The following is a 21,677-nucleotide window of genomic DNA, read 5'->3' as shown; positions in this document are numbered from 1 at the left end:
CTGATGCTGAGGGGGTGCCCAGTGCAGCTCCACCATGCCAGCCACAGCTGTGCTGTGCTCACAAAGGGCACCTGCTCAGTCCCAGCCCTGCTGCAACCTGGCATCAGCCTCGCTGGGCTGTGTGCTGCCTACAAACCATTACGTGCAATAACAAGAAAAGGACTGCTTGAACCTTAGCACAAAGAAGCAAAAAACCAAAACAATAAATGCATTTTCCACAAGGGCAGAGACAGCAGCCTTTGAATGGGAATTGCTGGATCGGCTTATGACTCAGCTGGCTGCTCCCAGAGCACTCCAGCACATGCTCAGCCTGGGATGGCCACTGAGGCTCTGTTGGCTTGGTTGGATTCTAGGTGAAACGCTCGCAGAGATGTAATGCAAAGGTGTGGGGCATGACAGAGCTCTGCAGCACTGGTGGGCAGGGGGATGTGTTGCCCACACAACCTCCCCCAAGTGATGTGGTCACCCCAGTCCCTCCAGAGGAGGCCGAGGGTGAAGTGGCGGGCGGAGGGCTCAGTATGGCGGGGTGACACGCACAGCGCTGGCGGGATGCGTTTTCACCACTCGGGTCAAGCCCTGCTCCTTGGAGTGGGAGAAGGGAACCAGCCCAGGCGCCAAAATGTCTGTGACTCTGCTTAGATCATAGTTATAATGTTTTTCTGCATACAGATCTACGTAAATAGAAAGAAACCATTCATCTCAGCTGGGAGGACTGGCAGTCTTTGGAGTCACCCTGTCCACTGATATCCAGCCACCTTATTTTTTGCCCACTCTTTGATTTCTGCCCTCCTCCCCCCACCAACACTGTTCTCGGGGCATGTCTTCATGAAACAGCCTTTTGTTCCTAGGTGCCTGAAGCCAACGCGCCTCTTTGACTGGCTGCCTCATTTCACACCGACACCCTTAACTGCTGGTTTCATCTTCCTGGTAGCGATTGTCTCAGATGGAGTTTCAGTATCACTGTTTCTCATCTGCGGCTCCGGAGTCCCATTTTCACCAGCCAAAAGCCAAAAGCCTTGCACTTGCCTGACCTCTGCAATTACCGTCAGGACTCTTGCTTCACAGTGCTGCAGCCTCTGGCCATGAGGAACCTTTGGAGCTGGGGCCATTTGGATAAGCCACAGGAGACCTAGAAACAGCAAAGTTTGCTTAAAATGTCCGGTTCTGCCTGCAGTTTCTTTCAAATTCACTGCTGTGACCTCGCTTGCTGTGAAGTACAGTTTTGATTACAGAGTCATTTGAATGCTGCCTGTGATGGCAGAGTGCCTGTCCTGACCTCTGGAGGTTCTTCCTGTTTTCAACTTTTTAGCTTCTTAATCATAGAGGAAAGTTGCTAACCACCCCAGGCTGCAAGTCTGCCGTGGGTCTTCATGTACAGAAATGCAAAAGAGAGCCTTAAACACAAATATTTGAGGATTTCTTCCTTCCAATGCATATTTGTGCAAGAACTTTATGCAAATTTCCTGGTGCTGCTCAGGATATTCTCCTAGTGCACACTACCTTTGGTTTTCATTATACCATGAGCAACTGACTTCAGCCAGCAGTTTTTAGTAGCTCTTCAGCAAACCCCAAACCTTTCCCAATACCTTCAGTGGAGTGAGGAGCCCACAGCATGCACCTCTTCTTAGGAGATGGAGAGCGAGGCATGGTAAAACAACAGATTGTGTGGGAAAATGGCAAGCCCACCATATGCCCATAATGCTGCTGCACAGAGCAGGTCCATTTCTGATTTCAGCTGCAGTGCATGGGACTTGGGGCTGGAAACCCCCTGTCACACCATTGCTGTGCTGCAGGGGTGTTCAGGTGCAAATGTAAACTTTGCAGATCAGTAAAACATGCAAAAAATCGGTGGCCATTGCAGTTCTCATGGGAAGCGTGGCGTTGGAATAGATCACCTTAACTCCAAGTCCCCGAGAAATTTTGCAGCAGTTAGGCAAGGCATGCAGGAAAACTCAGAGGCCCAGGACACACCTGCCTTCCTATGGGCTCTTCTCAGATAGGTATTTGTCCTGTCAAGGAACAGGATGTGATGGGATTAAGGCTTGTGGTGCTGCTCACTGGCTCTGCACAAGGGCTGAGAGAGGAATAGGCATTCAACCCGGAGCTGGGGAAGCTAATAGGCTCTGCTCATGAATCACCCCCAGCACACCACTGTCCTGTGTGTCACTACAAATCCTAGGAAACACAAGATTGTCAGTCTGGACACCATGCTCCAGCACAGCCCACGACCATGCCTTGGCTCCCTCAAGATCAGAAGTATTCTGCTCTTCTGACAACATCCCAGCTTTCAGGGATGGATGCAACCATGGTACTGAGGGGGAGAGAGAAGCTGCTGCTCAGCTTTTTCCCTGCGCTAACCAGTGGCAGCTAATTAGATGGCAAATGTCCCCCCATGCCTTTTGGCCTAGGAAACCCCAACCTGGATAATTTTAGCATCAACTGTGAGAAAACTCTAGGTAGCAGAAGAAAATTATTTCACATTAAAACCATCACACTGCCTTTCTTGGTGAGGAGAATAAAACTTCTGTCTATCGCTCAGATAACTTCAGACACTCTGTGCATGATCTGCTGGGTTCTTCCCCTTTATGCTATTATCAAGAGTTCAGCAGCCACATCAGCTTTGTCTTCAGTATGAGTACTTTCCTGTTTTACTTTCTCTGCATCTTATCAAGTACAGACACTGTTCTTTGACAACTCCACAAATAACTGCTATTTCTGGACTTTTATTTTCACTGTTTATCAAGCATCTTACAGGAGTGGATCTCCATATACTTCAGGAAGCTCTGGAAAGGAATATCTGGAGGCAGATGTCTGATTCTCCAGTACCTCGTGCTGCCCTTCATAATAACATAAAGCTTAAAGGCCTGCAAAGCAATTTGAGGTGTGGGAAAGCAGAATCCAGTTTCACAGAATTACAAATCCTGTCTGCTTTTCATGATGAAGTTGTATGCTGGTGGACCTTGTGTCTCTAGAAAATAATTTTCACATAGAAGACACAAGAAGTATGTAGCAGTCCCAGAAGGCAGCAGTCAGCTGCCCCTTGTGCCTTGTTTTAACCGTGAGTCTCATGCAAGGAGGTAGTGGAGACTCAGCCTCAGGTACCAGGTGGCTTGGGAAAATGACAAATTTTTTAGCATTTAGGATTTTCACTGCTGCCACAGTGCCCAGGTGCCCACCCCTGACGGGTGCCTCCAAAGCAGCTGAGCAGCTTCCATTTTTGTTTCTGAATAATCTCTCATGAACATCATCCCAGTGGGGAAAAGGAAAATATGCTACAGATAGGACATGCCTTGATTATTTTATTAATCAAACAATATTTTTTCCAGCCTTTTTCATATTAAATGCCAGCTTCTCTGCTTTGGGATGGCTAGCTACAGGTATGCAAACCCAAAGACGCGATTTATTCACTTGTGACCCTCTCTCCCACCCACAGCCAAACAAATTGGCGATGTTCTCACAACAGCTGCACGTGGCAGCTCAGAACACTACCAAGAAAATTACCTGGCACAGTTGCAAGTTGTTCACCACACTGACAAACAGTTACCAACCACTTTCTTCTGCTCTCCAAGCTTAATCATGTTGCAGACAGCACTTGGAAACCACATCCTTCTGTTGCAGAATGACTTGTCGCCACTGCTTACAACACACACTTTCTGATTAAATGCATGAATGCCATGCTCCATCGCAGAGAGAAGTCACTGCGGATGCTCAGAGGATCCCCAGTCTGCACAGAAGATGCTTTGCCCACCAGCTGCAGAAACTTGCTTCAGGCACCAGGACCCCCTTTGCCTTTAGCCAAGTGCTGTCCTCATCCAATAGTGGACTGCTTGGCACTCTTTGTCCAGTGCTTGTGGCTCACACGTTACTTGCTCGATAGCACATCGCTGCTGCTTTACTCAAAGGAAATCTAACAATCCTGCCAGGGATGTAAGGGAAGAAATTCACTTCTCATGAACTGACTAGAAAGAGGCAATTCTCTGCCTACCAGCAGGAATGTGCCTATGAATAGCCACTGTGTAAATACAGATTGCGTATTGGAGAATGGCATCGAGCGTAGTTACCGCCAGCCATCTCTTCCTGAAATTCAATAGACATTGATATTTATACCCAGCCTTTGAGGTTTAGCATGCTTCAGCACAAATATACATTTATTAATACCACATAACACCAGGCCTTTATTGACTCTTATTGAGTCCTATGCCACTCACAGATATACATTTTTTCCAGGACTGTCATGCCTGAAATAAGTTAAGCCAAGAGTGAATGATCTTTCAACAGAGTAAGTAATACATTTAAGGCCACATTCAGCATTATTTTCCTTACTTCCCTTCACCAAAGTGATATTTATAGAGGGGGCTGCATGCTGCTCAGCAGTAGATTAGTGCTAATGATATATGACTCCAGCGGTTATAGCAGAGTTGATCTGAACATATATTGACAAAACAAGGAGTGGGAATTTGGCCCAATATTCTCAGAACAGGAATAGTAGGACTGGGACTGGAGTTATGCCAGGGAGGAATTTGGTCCATATTCTTTCTGAAACAAGGGAGCCAAATAATGCAAAAAAGAAAACTGCTCTGAAGTCTGTTTACAAGAAAATCCATGCTCTCCAGTGATTTAGAGTCCAGCTAGAGGAAGGTTAAGTTCAGGAGCAATACAACCTGACTAAAATAAGTTATTTCTCCCTGTAAAATGACCTTTTAATAGAAATAAGGACAAATAAAATTCTTATGACATGACCTTGCTGTGGAAATAGAATCCTTTTATGTTTTCCATCTCAAACCCTGTGCTGTACAAAGACATCACCTATAAAGCAGTCTCTGCTTCTACTATCCAGTATTCTCACGAATCTTCATCAATATAAATGCTTCAGTGGCCTTAGCAAGTAGTCTGGTCTGTGTGCCTGAGGTTCAGTTATACCAGACAGATCTGGAAGTTAGCAGAGCGAGATGCAATGACCCATGTTAGTATTATTTGCCCAAACAGGAGTTGGGTTCTGCCATTTCCAGCTCAGGAGACCCAGCACTGGAGCAGTGACTGTCAGGGTTTCACCAGCAGAGCAAGGTGCATTGATTACACCTCTGTTCCCTTCCAGACTGACCCTCCCTTTCCCCTCTCCTGACATTACAAACAGAGCTCACGTCTACTGCAACACTGAGCTGAAATAGGTCAGGGAGCCTTCAAAGAAAAATCTACATGCAGGAGTCATGAATTTCCATCCAGCAGCAGACAAGCAGCAGGCTCGAGGAGGCAGAAGCAGAAAGGAGCTGGCTGGTGCTGGTCCAGGGAAACTGCTGCTCCTTTTCTCTGCTCTGCAGCGCCAGATGGCCGGTCCGTCCCGCTCGCTGCATTTCGGTGTATCGCAGCAGGCGCGCCTAGCTGTGCAGGAGGGAGGGAGGTGCGAGTGCCAAGGTTAGCAGGCTGTGAGGCTCCGCACAGGCAAATTGTGCTGCTGATTCAGTCAGCCAACTCCCCTGCAGGGGGCTTTCTTTAAGGATGAATCTCGACGCCTCTCCTGTCCAAGAACGTCGCCAGCATCCAGACAGAGATGAATGAAAGAAAACACACCATGCAAACAAGCCTTCAGCACTTTGCTGATTTTGCTGGGGAAGATCCCATGTGCTAACTGCCTCCACTCACACGCCTAATTGCTTCTAAGTATGGTACTTTCTCAGAAAATCCCACTTGCACTGACACTCTGGTTTTTCAGGGTGTAACTACTGGAAAAATAATGAACTAGGGTAAAAACATTTTTAAAATAAAAATAAGCCAAGTCCCTAACAGATTCATATTTTTCAGCACTTTAGATCTTCTTTGTCCAAAAAGAAGGAATAAAACTCTGCCATAATTTAGCCTGATCTTCCAACATATTTATGTTCATATCTCATGGGTTTCAAGGAGAAATGGAGCTAAAATATGTGCCATATCCCACAGGCTGCTAAGTTCTGGTTTTGGGTTTTTTGTATTTGTGTTTTGTATTTGAAAATAATGAAAGCCATATTTTTGCCAGTGAATACAGGAAGCTAATTTCACTTATCAGCTCCATCCTTAATGTGGCATCATGCTGTACCAAGTGTTTCATTTGCAAAATACAAACAGACAAGTTCTGCTGCTTGAAAAACATTACAGTTTTTCAGTCAAAGACATTTGTGCGCTTTGCATTGGCCAGGCACAAAACTGAGCCAAACCAGTGGGAGGAAACAGGCAGCAAACCCCCAGGTTCCAGTTCTCTTCCCCAGCCAGCTGCCTCCTGCTTGCCCTCTTCTGGCTCCTTGGCTTTTGAACTCTTGGCCTCATGGCATCCTGGCTGCAAAAGGGAAAGCTGGAGGTGTTTTGCCCAGCCTGAGCTACACAGGTGTGTTAGGCTGTGCTCTTCAGAGACACACATTGTAGCTGCGAGCCAAGGCAGGAGCTCCCACTTCTCACCCAAAGGCCAGCAGCATGTTTGTATTCTTGAGGAAATCTTGCCACTGGTCCACAGTGCCAGAGGACACTTACATCTGACAGAGATGTCACAACTGCAGCTTTGATGCAGGCACACATGTTTAGGAGAGGGACAAAACCTCGGGCACATCCTTACCGGGGCTGGAACTGGTGCCTTTCCTTGCGGCAGCACAGCCAGCGCTGAGACCCAGACTTGTCCCTGCTCTGCATCCTGCCTGTCCCCAGGCATCCCTGTCTGCCCCATGAACTCCACCTCCAGTCCTGGAGGGGAGAGCGTTTTCTGACCCCACAGGTAGCCTTGCTGCTGTCATTAAATCTGTTTTGTAGGACTACCATCAATATTAATAGGAATTATAAGGGATTACTTGCAGTTCTCCTTTTGTAGGGTGTTAGACCAGGCTGCCTTTGTCCTGATTTTCAGATATGATTTTTTCCATTTAATACTTTTCCCCTCTGTATCGCTCCCAGAAATTGTACAGGCTGAAACATTTCCAGCTTTAACTTGAAGCATAAAGTATTTTTTTTCCAGATGATCCCTATTTATGGGCTTGCAGCACTGGCCAGTGTGGTCTCAGAAGGCTAAATTGAAGTAAACAACATGTTGAAATACATTTAGTGAATTATCATGCAAACCACAGAAGAACATGAAGAGAGAGAGAAGAGCTTTCTTGGTCGGATAGTGATTTAATGTTTTCTGTCAAAGAAATCAGATATTAAAAAGGCCTATTAGGTCACTGAGCTCAGCTTTCCTGGGCCAGGCCACAATTGTTTCTTATGATAAACATAAATTCAAGAGCTTTACCTAGTTAGAGTTTAAATCCTGCAAATGAAAAGGCGTGTACCATCACCCTCAAGGAAGAATTCCACAAACTATCACATCTCCCTGTCTCACATAATTATTAGGATGTGTAATAGTAAGGATGGGAAGTTGTTTTATAGTGTCAGACTGCGCATAACATCACTCAGGGCACAGACTTTACCTGTTGCTCTTCCTTTCCCTAACAACATAATATAAACGCTGTGCAAATGATATTAGAACTGTGCAACAAAAATTATGATAATGAAGGCAGGGCTATCACTCATTTGACCTCATGTTAATGGGCTGGAGTTTTGGCCTGAAGAAACTACAACTATTTGCCTGTGAATACATGTTCAGTATGGCTTTACTGAATAACTCATTAAATGTAAGGCAAGTGACATGTGTCAATCAGCTCATTTAATCACAGCACTTCACTGTGGCAGTCAGGGAGCTGGGTAAGGCTCCAGAACTGGGTGCTCAGGTATGCTCTCTCTTCCTGCTTCTGGGCAAAACTTGAGGATCTTCTAAATTCGTATGGGATTTCTAGTCTTGCAGCAATCCAGTCAGAGCTATTGCATGGCAGCTGCCCCCTCCTGTCCTCTCTCTCCAAGCTGCTGGGTGTCTATGAATAACAAACGTTCCCACTGCATAACGAGTGCAATTTTACAGCACTTGATCTTGTCAATCTAGCCTTTTCAGGAAGCATCAAGCTGTTCAATAATGTATGAACAACAAAAGCACTGCACACTTGTAGAATAGGTGCATAATTTAGGGAAAGATCATGTAGATTTTGTGAGTATCCCATAGCACCTGCACAGCACATTGTCACCAGGCTGACTGTTCTGGGACACACAATATGATCAGTGCAGTCAATCTACAGATAATCTTCTTATTGCTCTTGAAAAAAGTTTATAACTCCATGCTCCCTTACAGAATGGTTGTGCAGCAGATGCTTGTTGGGTGTGATGCTCTCTGGAAGACAGTGGAGATGCATTTTGTCCAAATTCCAGGTGGAAATAGTGCAGCCTCAGCAGGGGTTCAAAGCTGGTATCACACTGCTAAACCACAGCATGGGTATATGCTCTGGGGGATGAAGGCAGCTCAGTGTTTGGATGCACCTGCGTCTCTCAGCCAATCTGTTTGAGCAACATTAGCTTGAAGGCTGCATAAGGCATTAGGAGAGATTTGACCTTCTAGCAAAGGCCATCACATCTCAGCCACTCCTATGGCAAGGGCAGCAGTCCACACCTGGCTGCAATGTGTCTGCCAAAAATACATCTGATGAGTTCAGGAGGCAGAGTAATTCTTACTTCCTTTGGAAGTTTGTTCCTGCCTTGTTTTTTCATCACAGTGTTTGTTTTTTAAACTTTAGGAAAGTTATGATCATTGATGATAAAAATCTATTTAAACCAGTAACCACTTGTGCAAATCTATCCCAGCAGGTCAGAAATCTCTGTGAAAGGATGTGATGGTCTCAAGCCAGTATGCTCCATGTCATCAAGATTAAAAAAATATCTCCACCTTACCCTTGCACAGCCACAGTTCACAGCCTGTCTAGGTGAGCTCAGCAGAGACAACTGACTGGGTTTACAGAACTGATAATCTTTGTAAAATTCCCGGGCAGGTCAAGATGCTATGCTGCTTGTAACTCAAGTACCTCTTAATTTCAGCATTCTGCTTTCCTTTATGACTCAGCAGCTGGGCAAAAACTGAAGGAAATCCACAGCAGTGGATGGCAAGTGAGGTACAGTTGAATCATAAGAACAGCCAGACAATTGTGAAGGGAGCATTGGATATTTTTGCATACTTTGTTTGAGCACTAAGCTTACAAGGAGAACTTTCAAGAATGCAGATATGTTCACCAAGAAACCAGCCTATACAAAGACAGGCTTTTATTCTGGAGAATTTATGCACATGTTTAACTCAAAATGGAGTAATCCAAGAGCTCAAAATCCAGCCCACAGGCTCAAGCCTTTTCAGACAGCAGGACTGCATGGATGCTGTAAACAGAGCACAAACTCAGTGTTTTACAGGAGCATTGTCACACAGAGCCCAGCAGTTCATTTCCAAATACGACATCTAGGAGTTCAGGTATTTTGAGAATTGTCATATTGTCTCCAGTCTATACACAAGTTTTCTAAGACTGATACTGGGTAAGCATTGGCCCTGTTAAGTACATGTCTGATCTCTAGTAGCATTAAAACTCTTTATTTAAAAAAATTGCAGACGGGAAAAATGAACTCCAGAAAAGATATCCAATAGATTTTTTGTTGAAGGCAAAAAAGGGTTTTAGGCAACTTCTATTTGCTGTATTGTTTCCAAAAACAATGAAACACTTTCAAAGTTTATATTTCTCTTGACATTTCTCAGATACTAAAGTACTGAAAGGCAAGACTGGGAGCCACAAAGGTACTTAAGTGCTTCTTGTTTAATTAAGGGTTAGTCAACCAAATACTTAAGCATCTAGGCATGCATGTCCTGCTTTCTTTCACAAGATGTTTGTGGCAGAACAGAGACTAGATACCAAATTTCTTTAATTTTAAACCGCCTTACAAGTCAGCCTAACTTTCACACCTGGCTAATGGAAAATTTTCCTGGGTTTAATGAACTATGCTGAAGATCTGAAGTTGTCACTCAAGGCAGAAACAATTTCAGCAGGAGAATGGGACCCAACCAGGTTTCTAATAATGTTTAGACATGTATACTTGCCACTGTAGATATAAAATAAATGAATGGATGCTATTACCAATATCTGAGTATTTGCAAATGTTCTGATCTTAAATGTTAGGAGTAACTCAGCCAAAATCTTTCTCTTACCTGGCTACCATCATTGCCAATGGGTTTGAGTTTTGAACCAGACACTTTAACAGCAAATGGCTCAAAGTGATCTTACTTGAGCTGAAAACTCCCCTTTGCTTGTGGCTTAATAACACTGACCCTCTACTGCTTCTTTTAAACATTCCTATTTCAGATAACATTATATTGAAGTTCAGCAAGAAATAAAAGGCTGTTTACATCATTCACATAGTTTACTTAGAATTTAGCATTACATTTAGACTACATGATGAAAACTAACCTGTTTGGCTGCCCTTCTCCCCTGGCTTAAATAGCACCATGCTGCAGTGTGTGGGATTCAGACATGGCACAACAGCAAGTACCTGCGCTCAGACAAACAAACTGTTTTCTCATGTTGGGATGCCATTTCTAGTACACTGTTTGGGGGAAAAAACCCCAAAACAACAAAACAAAAGAACCCAACCCCCTTCCATGTATTCCTCTCCAAGCATTTTGTATGGCTGCCTATGAGTGTAACATTTGGATGCATTCCCAACAGTGGAGTCCACAGAGTGTCTGTCTGTTGAAGGCTGCTCTGCCTGAGGAAAAGATCCCTTTTCAAATGGATAGAAGGGAAAGCATGGAGGAGAATGTTTCTGTGGATGTGGTTTTACTTAAGCTGGCAAAGTCTGATCTGTGAAACTTTTCGGTAGTCCTCAAAGACAGATCTAGGTTCAATCAGTCTCCTTTAAGATATGTAAATTACTAATTGCATTGTGCCCTTTTTAGCCAGCCAGTTGACTAAATTATACAACACTTCATTTTACAAAAATAGAAAGTATTCCCAGGCAAAGCAAAAGCAGCTGATTTCAAATTCTTTCTCCAAGAGAAAACTTGAAAAAAAATGTAACATTCCAAATCTGCTTAGAAATTTTGTAGAGTAATAGCATTCTGATCCCATTAAAAAATAAAAAACAAAATCCTTCTATATCATCATCTTTCAAATATGAGTTATGTAACGCTCGACATATAATGAACTTTTATTGACGTCGGTGGGACTACTTATGCTGAAGCTCCTCTGTGCACACTTAAAAGCTAAGGAGCACACAGGCAAGGGAAGCTGCAGTGATTCCGTGATGCAAAAAAAAAAAAAAAAAAAAAAAAAAAAAAAAAAAAAAAAAAGAGGTTCATACTCCAGCTCTCCGAGGCTGCAGATAATAGATTTGCCTCTGTCCTAATTATACACTCCATCTCCGTGCATTAGCATGGAGCCTAGAAAACCTGACTCATCATCCCTAACAATCCCGGCGACCTGAGGCAAACACACACACAAACACACAGACGGACAGACACACACAGAGACACAGACACACTCACACTCACACACACACACACACACACACACACAGTCTCGCATTCTGCTCCCAGTTTCCCCCAGAGCAAGCAGCTCATCTTGCTCCAGCGCAGCCGTGTTCCTGCATGTGCAGCTCGCCGCCCTGGCGGCGAGAGCAGCTCGCCCCCCGCCCCGGGAGCCGGGGTATCTCGAGACGAGGAGCAAGGCGATGGCCGGGGACTGGCTCTGACCCCAGCAGGCAGCCGGGCTGGCTGGGGAGCGGAGCGGGGCCGGCCCCTCATGCCCGCGGTGCCCGCACCGGGACCCCGGGGACGCCTCAGGGGAGCGGGAGCGGCCCCGAGGGAGCCGCGGCCGCCGGGACCCCGGCCCTGTGGGCGTGGTCTCCGGGCCTGCTTTGCATGGCGCCCACGCTATTGGTCAGCGGGAAGCACGCGCCGAGGCGCGGGCCCCGCCTCTCTCTGCCCAAGGCTGCCCAGAGACGCCGCCGGCCACGCCCCTCCGCAACTCCGGCCGCGCCTCTTGCCCCGCCCCCTCTCGCAGGCTGCCCGGAGATGGGAGCCGGAGCGGGCGCTGCCCATTGGCCGGCGGCGGGCGGCCCGCTCCGATTGGCCGGCGGCGGCGGCGGTGGGCGGGGCGGACGGCGCGGATTGGCCGGGCCCGAGGGGGTGTGCGCGGGGGGCGGTGGCGCGGAGCGGGAGCTGGGGCCGCGGCCGGGGATGGGGGCGGCCGGCGGTGCGGGCAGCTGAGCGGCGCGGAGCGTCCTGGGCCTCCCCGTCCCGCCCGGCCGTCGCCGCCGTCCCCGCCACCATGAACCGCCTCGGCTCCGGACCCGTGGGCAGCGCCGCCGCTGCCGCCGCCGGGCAGTACCGGGTGTGCGGCAATTGCCGGAAGGTGCCGAGACAGGTATCGGGGGGCGCCCGCAAGGAGGCGGCGGGAGAGGTTTGTGGGGGGATTCGGGGAGCGAGGGGCAGCGGGACAGACTTGGCGGGTGGGACGCGTACGGCGGCAGTGGCCAGAGAGGAAGTGGGCAATAGGGCGGCAGTGGGGCGGGGGATGGAGAAGGGGTGGGATGGGGGCTTCCCAGGAGGAGAGTGCCGGGAGTGTGGGGAGCAGGGGGGAGCAGGGCGAGGAGAACCCGGGGGCCGCCGAGGGTGCCAAGTGCCGCACCCCCATCGCTCCCATCACCCCCATCCCTCTTGGGACGGCTGTCACTTGCCCAGGCTTGTCCCAGGCTGCCCCCCTGCATCCCGAGGGTTTGGGGGGCGCTCGACATTGCGGGGCTTGACCTGGGGCCCCGCCGCGCTCGTAAAGTTTATTTTCCACGTATTGCAGGGGCGAAACTCACCCTCGCGATCTCCTCAAGTCTTTGTGCGGGGGGGATTTGGGATCAGAGCTTTAAAGATGTAAGGAAAGCAGCAGGAATGGGCAGCCCCCGGCCCGGCCCGCAGAGCGCAGCCCCGGAGCAGCCCCGGCCGCCTCCCCGATCCCCCGGGGTGCGGCGGCTGCACCCCCCGGTGCCCGCATCTGCCTCTCGGGGAGCATCGGTGGAGGTGCTTTTTGTTTGTCCAGCGCAAATGAATTAAAATTGCTGAGCTGTTCAAATGCGCCGAGGCTCCGAGCGCCCGAGATGAACGCGATGCCGGTTTTGCTTTTATTTTAATTCAATCTCTCCCAACACATTTTGCTCCAGGTTGGTTCTTGCAAATGCTGAGAAAGCCTGTAAGTCAATGAGCTCAAATATTTGCGCTCTTTGTCCGAAAACTGTTTTTCTTCCTCTGTGGGTCAGGCCAAGTGCCAATCAAAGTTGTTTTTCAAGCCTCTCTTCCCTGCAGTAGGACTGCTTTTTTCTTTCTTCCCTTTTTTTTTTTTTTTTAAGGGTTTGGTTTTTGGAAAGGAGGTGTGTATTTAGGGGAGGGGGAGGAGAAACGTTAAAAATCGGTCAGAGAGAAAAGCAGATCTTAAAAATCGTGTTTCTTGAATATTTTAATGGAAACAAAATCTTATTAAATGTGCATGCTTGGTATGTGCAGTTATTTTTTCCATAAACTCTTGGATCATATTACAGTTGATACTTGGTGCTCAGCTCTTAGCTCAGCTTGCGAGAAATGTAATGGATCAGAGAAGCACACATCAGCAGAGTCTGATTTTTAACCATTTCGTTGCAGGACCAAACCCCTTCTTGGCTTTAGCTTGCTGCTGTTCCCACTTAAAGGAAAACAAGTACTTAAAACAGAGAAGTTCTGCAGGGTTAAAGCCTGTAACAGCTTCAGACTTGACATATGTCTGAAGACATACAAATTACCCAGTGCCAAATATGTCTGTAGAACAAGCAGGGAGGGAGCTTGCTTTGTTCTGCCAAATAATCAAAATGTTTTGTTGACAAATAAAGTGGTGCTTGGCAGCACTTGTAGATCTAAAATTAAATTTAAGTTAGTGAATTTTTTTGAAGTCGTATTCCCATCCTGCTGGGTAGGACTTTTTTGTGTACCTCTTTAATATCAGTGGGAGGTAGGGGGTGGGGGCAAGGTTAGATAGTACTTTTCTGGTAACGGGAAACTTGCTGGATTTGATTTATTGTTGTATTTTAATTTTATTTTAAAGTAGTTCAGGGATGATGGTGAAACGTAGGAACCCAGTTGAGTCTGTTGAGGAAGGCAATTTAGTGCTGCTCTGCTTTGGCTGTGGTCATTCCAACCATACAAAATTGGGGAAGAATAAAGAAACTGAGTCATGAAAGCCTCTTGAAAGGTGTTCTGTGCTTTCAGTGGTGGCACTGGGACATGGTTCCATCTCTGTTGTAGGCTGGACAATAAAAACAGAAGTGCAAAGCTTCTGACTACATCTGTCATTATTTAAAAGTTGGTGTAATAAAAATCACTGCAAATTTTAACCTTTTGCACCTCATGGGCAAGCATGCAAGTAGAAGACATGAGGAAAAAACCAAAACAAAATGCTTGATAGAAGCAAGATGTAAATCTGACCTGAATCTTGAGGAGTAATAATGTTCAGATAAGTGCTGCCTCATCTGTTCTTTTGATGGTGTTGGGGTTTTTTTTTTTAATGTTCATGTGATAATATACTGGAGAAAATGATTGGCCTTGGAACATGTTGAATCTCTTCTGCCCTCCTCCGTTTTAAGTCTTTATTTGAAGTCATTTGAATGCTCACAGTTTAGGTAGAGCTGTTGTCAAAATCATAAGGGGCAAAGCAAGCTTTCAACTCAGTGGCATATAATGAAATTTGAAATAGTCTAGCAGGTTTTGGTTTCTCATGGGTGAAGGTAAGTTTCTCTTTCAACTGGGAAACAGGAAAAGCTAGATGCAGCACTTTATGCTTCATTCAATTTCAGATTAATCAAAGTTACATTTATTATGGAAAGTTCTATGAGGGCAGCACTGAGAATCTTGCTAAGGATGAAACCTATGAAGAAGGTTTCTCATAATAAAAGGATATATATTCCAGTTGAGTTTATTGTTATGGCACTCTACAGATAATCAGATCTGCTTGCAGAAGAATTGTTGCTAATCAGAAGGGCTTAGACAGTCACAGGTACAACAACTGCATCCTTATTTGGTTTAGGAGGAAAAGAAAAGGACAGCCAGTAATAGGTGATTATAGGTGATACTGTCTTGGGTTTGGTGAGTGAGCTTGTTGAACACACATCCAAGGCTAATGCTTTTAAAAATCAGTTTTAAATACATGGAGGAATGACCAAAACAAGCGGAGTAGCTGTGGTTCATGGGATGGATGGTCAGCCTTTGTAACAAACCTTGGCATACCAGGAGGGGAAAGTGCCTAGCAGGGCACAGAGGTGCTGTTGCCAAGTCTTTCCTAGAGGTGCCTGAGAGTTGCTGCCACTTCAGTAACCAGGACAGCTCCAGCTCTCCCTTGGAAAATACATGTAGGGGAGTCCCTGGGCAGGGGAGCTCTGGGGTGTTATCCTGGAGCCTGATGGAAACCCAAGGTTCTCTTGCCTAAACAAAATCAATATCCAAGCAAGAAATAAGAGAATATTATATAGGAAGAACTCAGTGTTTATTTGGATAAATCACTGCTTCAAGAAGGCTCTTAGGAATGAGCAAAAAGTCTTCAGGGGATGGAAAAATCCTGATATGTCAGGAAATGTAGGAACAGGGAGGATTTGCCAACTGTTCAAGCTTGGTTGCAAATTGCAAAGCGTGTGAAGTAAAAGGTTCTTTTGCGTGTACATACAAGTTGATAGGACAGAAAAGTATAAACATGGTTCCAGGATTGAATATTTGGTTTGTGTTAGATTTCAGTGAGGGAGATAGAAGAGCAGTGGCCAGCTGTGTGACAGGGGAGTGTGGTTTAAAAGCAACCTTCAGTGTTGGTGAGGTGGAAGTGGAGCTGACTTAGCTGACCCTCCTGGCCTGAGCCAGTGTCTGTGCTGGAGTACAGCATCAAGGCATATTAAATCCAGGCCTTTCCTGGTATTTATAGACCTACCTGATCAGGGTGATATGTGAGAGGGGAAATACCCATAAAAATGATGGACATAATTTGCTCCTCATCCTCTCGTGCATGTCTCCTCCTTTAGTACAACTCTCAATATGTACAAAGTTACTAAAGCAAATATGAAAAAAAAATATATTACATGATATCACCAAAAGCAGGCCATTCTAGACTAATGTAGTGGTCTTCTGTTAATAAGACAGCTACTAGAGTGTTCTCTTTAAAAAGCTTTCAATGGACTAAAACTGCACTGTAGTCATTAAACATCTGAAGTAACATCAAAGGTTTAACTTGACACTGCAAGTCAGTGCTAATTAAATATTTGTATTTACTTACATCAAATGTTCTATATATCAAAAAGTTTAACTGGATTTGAAAACTATTTGCACAAACTCATAACAGAAAAATTAAACAACACATGTAAATATGACCTCTCAGTATAGTTTCTGTGTGCTTTCCTGGCTGTTACATGTATCCTGTTGTCCCCTGGGAGTGACAGGTTACTGGGCAGGAGGGACCTTTGATCTGACACAGTTTGTCTATTTTTCTGTTACTGTTAATTACAGGGATTAGGAATTGAAGAGAATGGGAATTATGGTGGGCCATGCTGGAAGGAGAAGTCACTGTGATGAGAGGACAATACAAGTGATAAATGTTGTTGGTCCAGGGAGACAGGGACATTTCATGGAGAGCTGGGAGATGTTGAGCACAGGCATAGCTGAAGTGGTGTGAAATCCAGTGGTGTGAAAGGTGAGAGTTACAGGCTTGGCTGTTTGCTGCTGATCACTTTAATAAGAGCAGCTCCTTGGAAGGAGCAGGGAGAAGGATGCCAGTGCAGGAGCAGCACCTTCCTGTCCCCCTGCAGGGCTGTGGTGCTGAAGAGGAGGGAAGCTGGGAAGGATGGTTCCTAATTAAACAGGCACAGAGGGGAGCTGGCTGGGTGCTGGGAGAAAGGGTGTGCTGATTTTGCAGAAGGAAACTAAAAAAGTTTGGGTTTTTAGTCCAGCAGAAACAAAGGCTAAGAGGGATATGATCAGTGTCTATAAATACATCTCATGGTAAGAGCAAGTGAGGAGAAATTAGCTCAAGAGTAGATGGGTGTATTATGGTGATAAATCATTTAGGCTGGAAAATTGAAGTGTCCACAGGTACGAGGATCTGGAAGAGTTTGTTCTAGTTCTGATGCTGCCAAAAAAAGCACCTGCTTTTAAGATAGAAAAATGTGTGAACATCATTAAATTATGCTGTGCTTACAAGAGCACTAACCTGGGCTCAGGGAGTTGAGGTCATATCCAAAAAAAAATAAAATACACACTTTCATTCACATTATTCTTCTGTGTGGGTGAATAAGAAAGTAGCCCAAAAGTGAGCCAAAAATAGTTTAATGTCAGGTCTCATAAGCCTGTGTAAGTTAAAATATGTGTCACTATGAGTCATGAAGATGCATGGAGATGCTGTTACCTGCACTGTAAAAATCCAGAGGCCTTTCAAGGATATCTCAGTTATTTTGCAGGAAGTCAGCTTGGTTCAGTCTATTCTGAGCATAGGCAAACCAGAGTTGCTATGTCGTTGCTTGGAAAACACCTTGGGTTTTCCACAATGCAGCACTTTCTTCTTTCTTTCTTTTTTTTTTTTTTTTGTTTTTTGTTTTTTGGTGGTTGTTGTTGTTGTTGTTGTTTGTTGTGCTGCATAGTCTAGTTGGCTTTGGAAATCTCATCAACAAACGTTGGCTGTCACAGAGAATCTTAATTTGTAAAACCAAATTATGTCTTCTATAGTTTGATGCCTCTTAATAATAATCTCTCTTCACATTGCAGGGGGTGTGAGGAGCTGCCTAGATGGCTTTAAATCTTCAATATGTTTCTTCTTAAAGGAGTTCTCAAAATTATTTGCAAAGTCTGTCATGAAAAATCAACTCTGTTTTCATTGGTTCTAATTATAGCAACATTCTGTTGTGTAAAACATTGTGTCTGCCTTCAGTGTTTGTGTCTTTCAGTTCCCTGGAACCCTGGTGAAACATGGTGAAACCAGCTCAGGTCACTCCTCCAACTAATCCTGCATGCACAGCTGGGGGACAAGATGGAATTTTTAGGATCCAAAAATGTAAAGGTGTAAACCAAGAGCAACAAACTAAACTTTTTAGGGCAGTTAAAGTTGACAGCAACAGGCCCCTCACTCTCATAATTCACTCTCATTTTTTTATTGAAAGATTTGATTTAAAAATCTCCCAACAAATGAACAACTAAGAACAAGGTTCTTTCCTGTGAAATAAATGCAGTGAAAATCCAGAGCTGACTGGTTTTTCTCCTTCCCCATCCTTATGAGTGTTTAAGTAATTTGTACCTTTTCAGAATCTGATCCATTTAACTGGTTGCTCTCCCATCCCCTGAGTAGAGTCTTTGTATCCTGAAATCAAAGGGCAGTATTGCTCTTTGCACATGTATGCTGGGCCTAAGGCTGCCTGGGTTCTCCCACTTTTGCCTTAAAAACTACTGTAAAGAAACTTCCTTGTGTTTTCCTAGTTTTGCTGGCTGAAAATGAGATGGCAGAACTATTAAATTTTCATTAGACCTGTAATGAGAGTGGCATGAGTGAAATGAACCTCTGGTGAACGACGCTGTTTTGCAATGAAAAGCTGTAAGAGGTGGCCTTGTAGCAACCATGTTCATTTAGAGTAGTCATTCTATTAAAAAAAAAAAAAAAGAACAAAAGCAAAAACAAAATCTTTCCTGAATTACAGGGAGGGAATGGAGGTGAGAAAGGAAAGAAAGTGAGCCGGAGGATTTTCTTCAAAAGAAACTTTGAGGTTTAGTGTTGCGAGTGGGTTAGCCGAGTGTGGAGGTTGTCTTCTGCTAGACTTACTTCTGGGAGTGGAGCATTGCATTAGCCAAATCACAGGCTGTGGTTTGGAGATGTGGACTCTGTGAACATTTGCTTTAAATTTATGCATATTACTTAATTAGGGCTTCAAATCTCACATCTCTTTAAATGGCAGTGTTTTGAAATCTGAAAAAAATACTATGGTTCATTAAGCATCCTTGGTTTTTCCTCTCTCCCACATTGGTGAGGGAGCTGCTAATACTCATTTAGTTTTTGATTTGAACTGGTTTTTTTCTGGCTAGGGAGATTTGAGAGAGAGAAGATAGTTGTATAATTCTCCCCTGGCTGTGCATAGCTGGGGTCTGGAGATTTTATTATCAGATTTCCATTTACAGGGCTAGAGAAAAATGGGGGATCTCAAGCATAGTTTGCATGTCTGGGCTGAATATTGGCTTTTGTCTAAGTGGGTCAGGATGGACCAGGGGGAAATGGGGCATTTTCAGTAGAAAAGAAATTTGAATTCTCAGGAGGGAGACCTCAGTTAATGAGAAATTGCACCTCATCATCTTTGGAAAAACCTGTATGGAAATAATTTATGCTGTTTAATTTCTCTGTTCTTTGCAGGTGTTCCTGTTTGTATGCAGAGGTGCTCCCCATTGTTGTCTCTGCAGCCCAGCCTGGTAGTCTTTGTGCTTTGAGTAGAAGCTATAGGAAATGTAATGCAGATGAATCAAATTGGGAAATGCCATTAGAGGGGAGTAGGGAGACTCCCCACAAACAATTTTTTTCTGATTGTTTGCCTATCAGTCAGTCCATGAAATACATTACAGATAGTTCAAGAAATTCTATGCAGTTCTTGGTATGCCATCCTGGGCAGAGCAGTGTTACTGATAACAGGGGAGGCATGATCAAGGGTTATTAATTTTAAATGTCTCTCTTAATTACTAGTTTCAAATTTTTATTATAGGATGCTTCTTGCATATCAGACATTAGATAACTATCACTTGGGCCAAAATACTGGTAGAGATGGTAGACAATATTATGTGTTTATGAAGCTGAATAACTATTTTGTTCCTGTTACAGACCATATCAACCACTTATTTATTCAGATATCTTCATTCTCACATCATTCTTAAAATGAGAGGAAGGTGTTTTGAAGCATGGGCTTTTTTCTTGTGGGCATAATCTTTGTGGCAGTCATGGATTTAAGTTAGGGAGAGGCTGATGTAAGTGATGGTGCTCAGGGTAAGAGACAGAAGTCAGTGCTCTTAGTCGAGCAAGATATATTAATTCTTTCCTGAATGTCCCTGGTTACCTGAATTAGGGTAAGATAAATAAACAGATACAACCTCCTGATTAAACATCTTTTGTTGTTGTTAATGACTCTCATGTTACTCCTAAGGTAAGCACCTTGTTTTGTTAGACTAGCAATGGATTTCTAATGGATTCTGAGCTCAGCCTCCAACCTTTTGAACTTGGTAATAGTGTGAGGCTACCTGTAGTCCCCCTCCTCAGGGGATCAGGTGGTAAAAAGCAATAATGGAGTGGAATATGAAGTATTCTTGGCTCCATGTGTTGAGAGTAGGCTGGAACAGAAGTAATAAGTGTTTATCACAAGGGAATATGGTGTGGTCAGTGTGTGGACCACCCTTTGGCTTGTGATTTAAGTCTTCCAACAAACACTAATTTAGGTTAAAGTGTAGGAAAGCCAGGAGGAATCGCATTCATGAGAATTCTTTGGAGTCATAGATCTGTTACCTCTGCAAGTGCAAAAGACATTTAGAAGAAAAGTAAAAGGTAACTTGAAAATCAGGTTTTTATCTATTCAGAATGAGCAGTAAAGTCATAAATACAATTGCTGCAGTTTGGAATCAAAATGTGTAATTGTGTATCTGTTTTAAAGCATATTAAATTTCAAATTAGTTTTGTCATTAAACTGGAGAGAAATGTAAATTCCTTCAGAGTCATTTGACACTTTATAGGATGGATTAAAATTGTTCCTTAGAAGGGAGGAATGGTTGCAGGAATGACTCCTCACTTAACATTTTCAAATGAAAATTCATGCTTCTGAGCAATTGCACATAACCTCAGTAAACAAAGTTATGCTCATGACAGTGAAGGAATACAAGCTGTCTTGGTGTAAACCATTCTAGAGCAGTACACAGCTGCTTATTCAAAGTCATCATTTATTTGTCTCTGGGCAGTTTGTTATTGCATTGGATTTGCTCTGGCTGATACTAACAGAACAATTGAAAGCTAGCATATGTTCTCTCCTCCATATGAATTCTGCAGTTAAAAACTGTTTAATAAGACAGTGTCTTAACAGTGTTGAACCTAATTTAATAGCACGTGCTTGTAAATATGTTTAATATCTCCTGCTGTAGCATGTGGTAAAGGGAATATAGTTACATTATTGTCTAAATGTATCTGGAGGGGTTTTGGCCATATGGTTCTAAATCTGTTTTAAAGTAATTATGCCTATTAACTAAAAAAATAAAAAATATTCCCCTCTGAGTTGATTGACATTCCTCTCAGTAAAGCACCCTCCTTGCTGATTAGAGGTGTGGAAATAGTAATTTGTTCTAGCATTTAGAAATTTGATTAGACCTCTAATGAAATGGAGCGCCTACATGCTGTCTAAATATTCTACCTGACACCAGCTGGATCTCATCCAGTGTGGAAGAACACTTGAAATGTTGCTTTACTACAATATGTTCTGTGTCTTGAAGTCAACGTGCTGCCTGCATGCAAATACCCACTGGGTATTCAGCAGGCAGAGCAAACCTTGTGCGTTCCTGGAAATCAGCATCAGGATGTGACTATTCCAGTGAGCAGTGATTGCCTGACTGCAATATCTGGCTTAGAGTTAGAAAATTAAGGCAACTGTTAATAGAGAAGTAACTCTGTAAGCTGGACTTCAGGTGCTTGTGCACATACATTATACACAGCTTGATGTGTATATGAGGTAGAAACATGCTGAAGTTCCCACTTTGTCCCTGTTGTTGTACAGTA

At 44.4% G+C, this 21,677-nt stretch overlaps 1 protein-coding gene across 2 annotated transcripts in view; it reads left to right on the top strand.

Moving 5' to 3' along the window:
* The first annotated feature begins 12,087 nt into the window (after positions 1 to 12,087).
* SESN3 (sestrin 3) overlaps positions 12,088 to 21,677 on the top strand; it is a 44,947-nt gene continuing 35,357 nt past the window's right edge. For both annotated transcript variants that reach the window (XM_059493712.1, XM_059493711.1), the window contains exon 1: positions 12,088 to 12,275. In XM_059493712.1, coding sequence (XP_059349695.1) covers positions 12,180 to 12,275 — 96 coding nt within the window. In that variant the 5' untranslated portion in view covers positions 12,088 to 12,179. The remainder of the gene's footprint in view (positions 12,276 to 21,677) is intronic.

The sequence above is a fragment of the Ammospiza nelsoni genome, chromosome 2 (assembly GCF_027579445.1).
Source record: "Ammospiza nelsoni isolate bAmmNel1 chromosome 2, bAmmNel1.pri, whole genome shotgun sequence".
NCBI classification, from domain to species: Eukaryota; Metazoa; Chordata; class Aves; order Passeriformes; family Passerellidae; genus Ammospiza; species Ammospiza nelsoni.
Note: the sequence above shows the minus strand (reverse complement) of the source record. Positions and strands in the feature narration are given on the sequence as shown.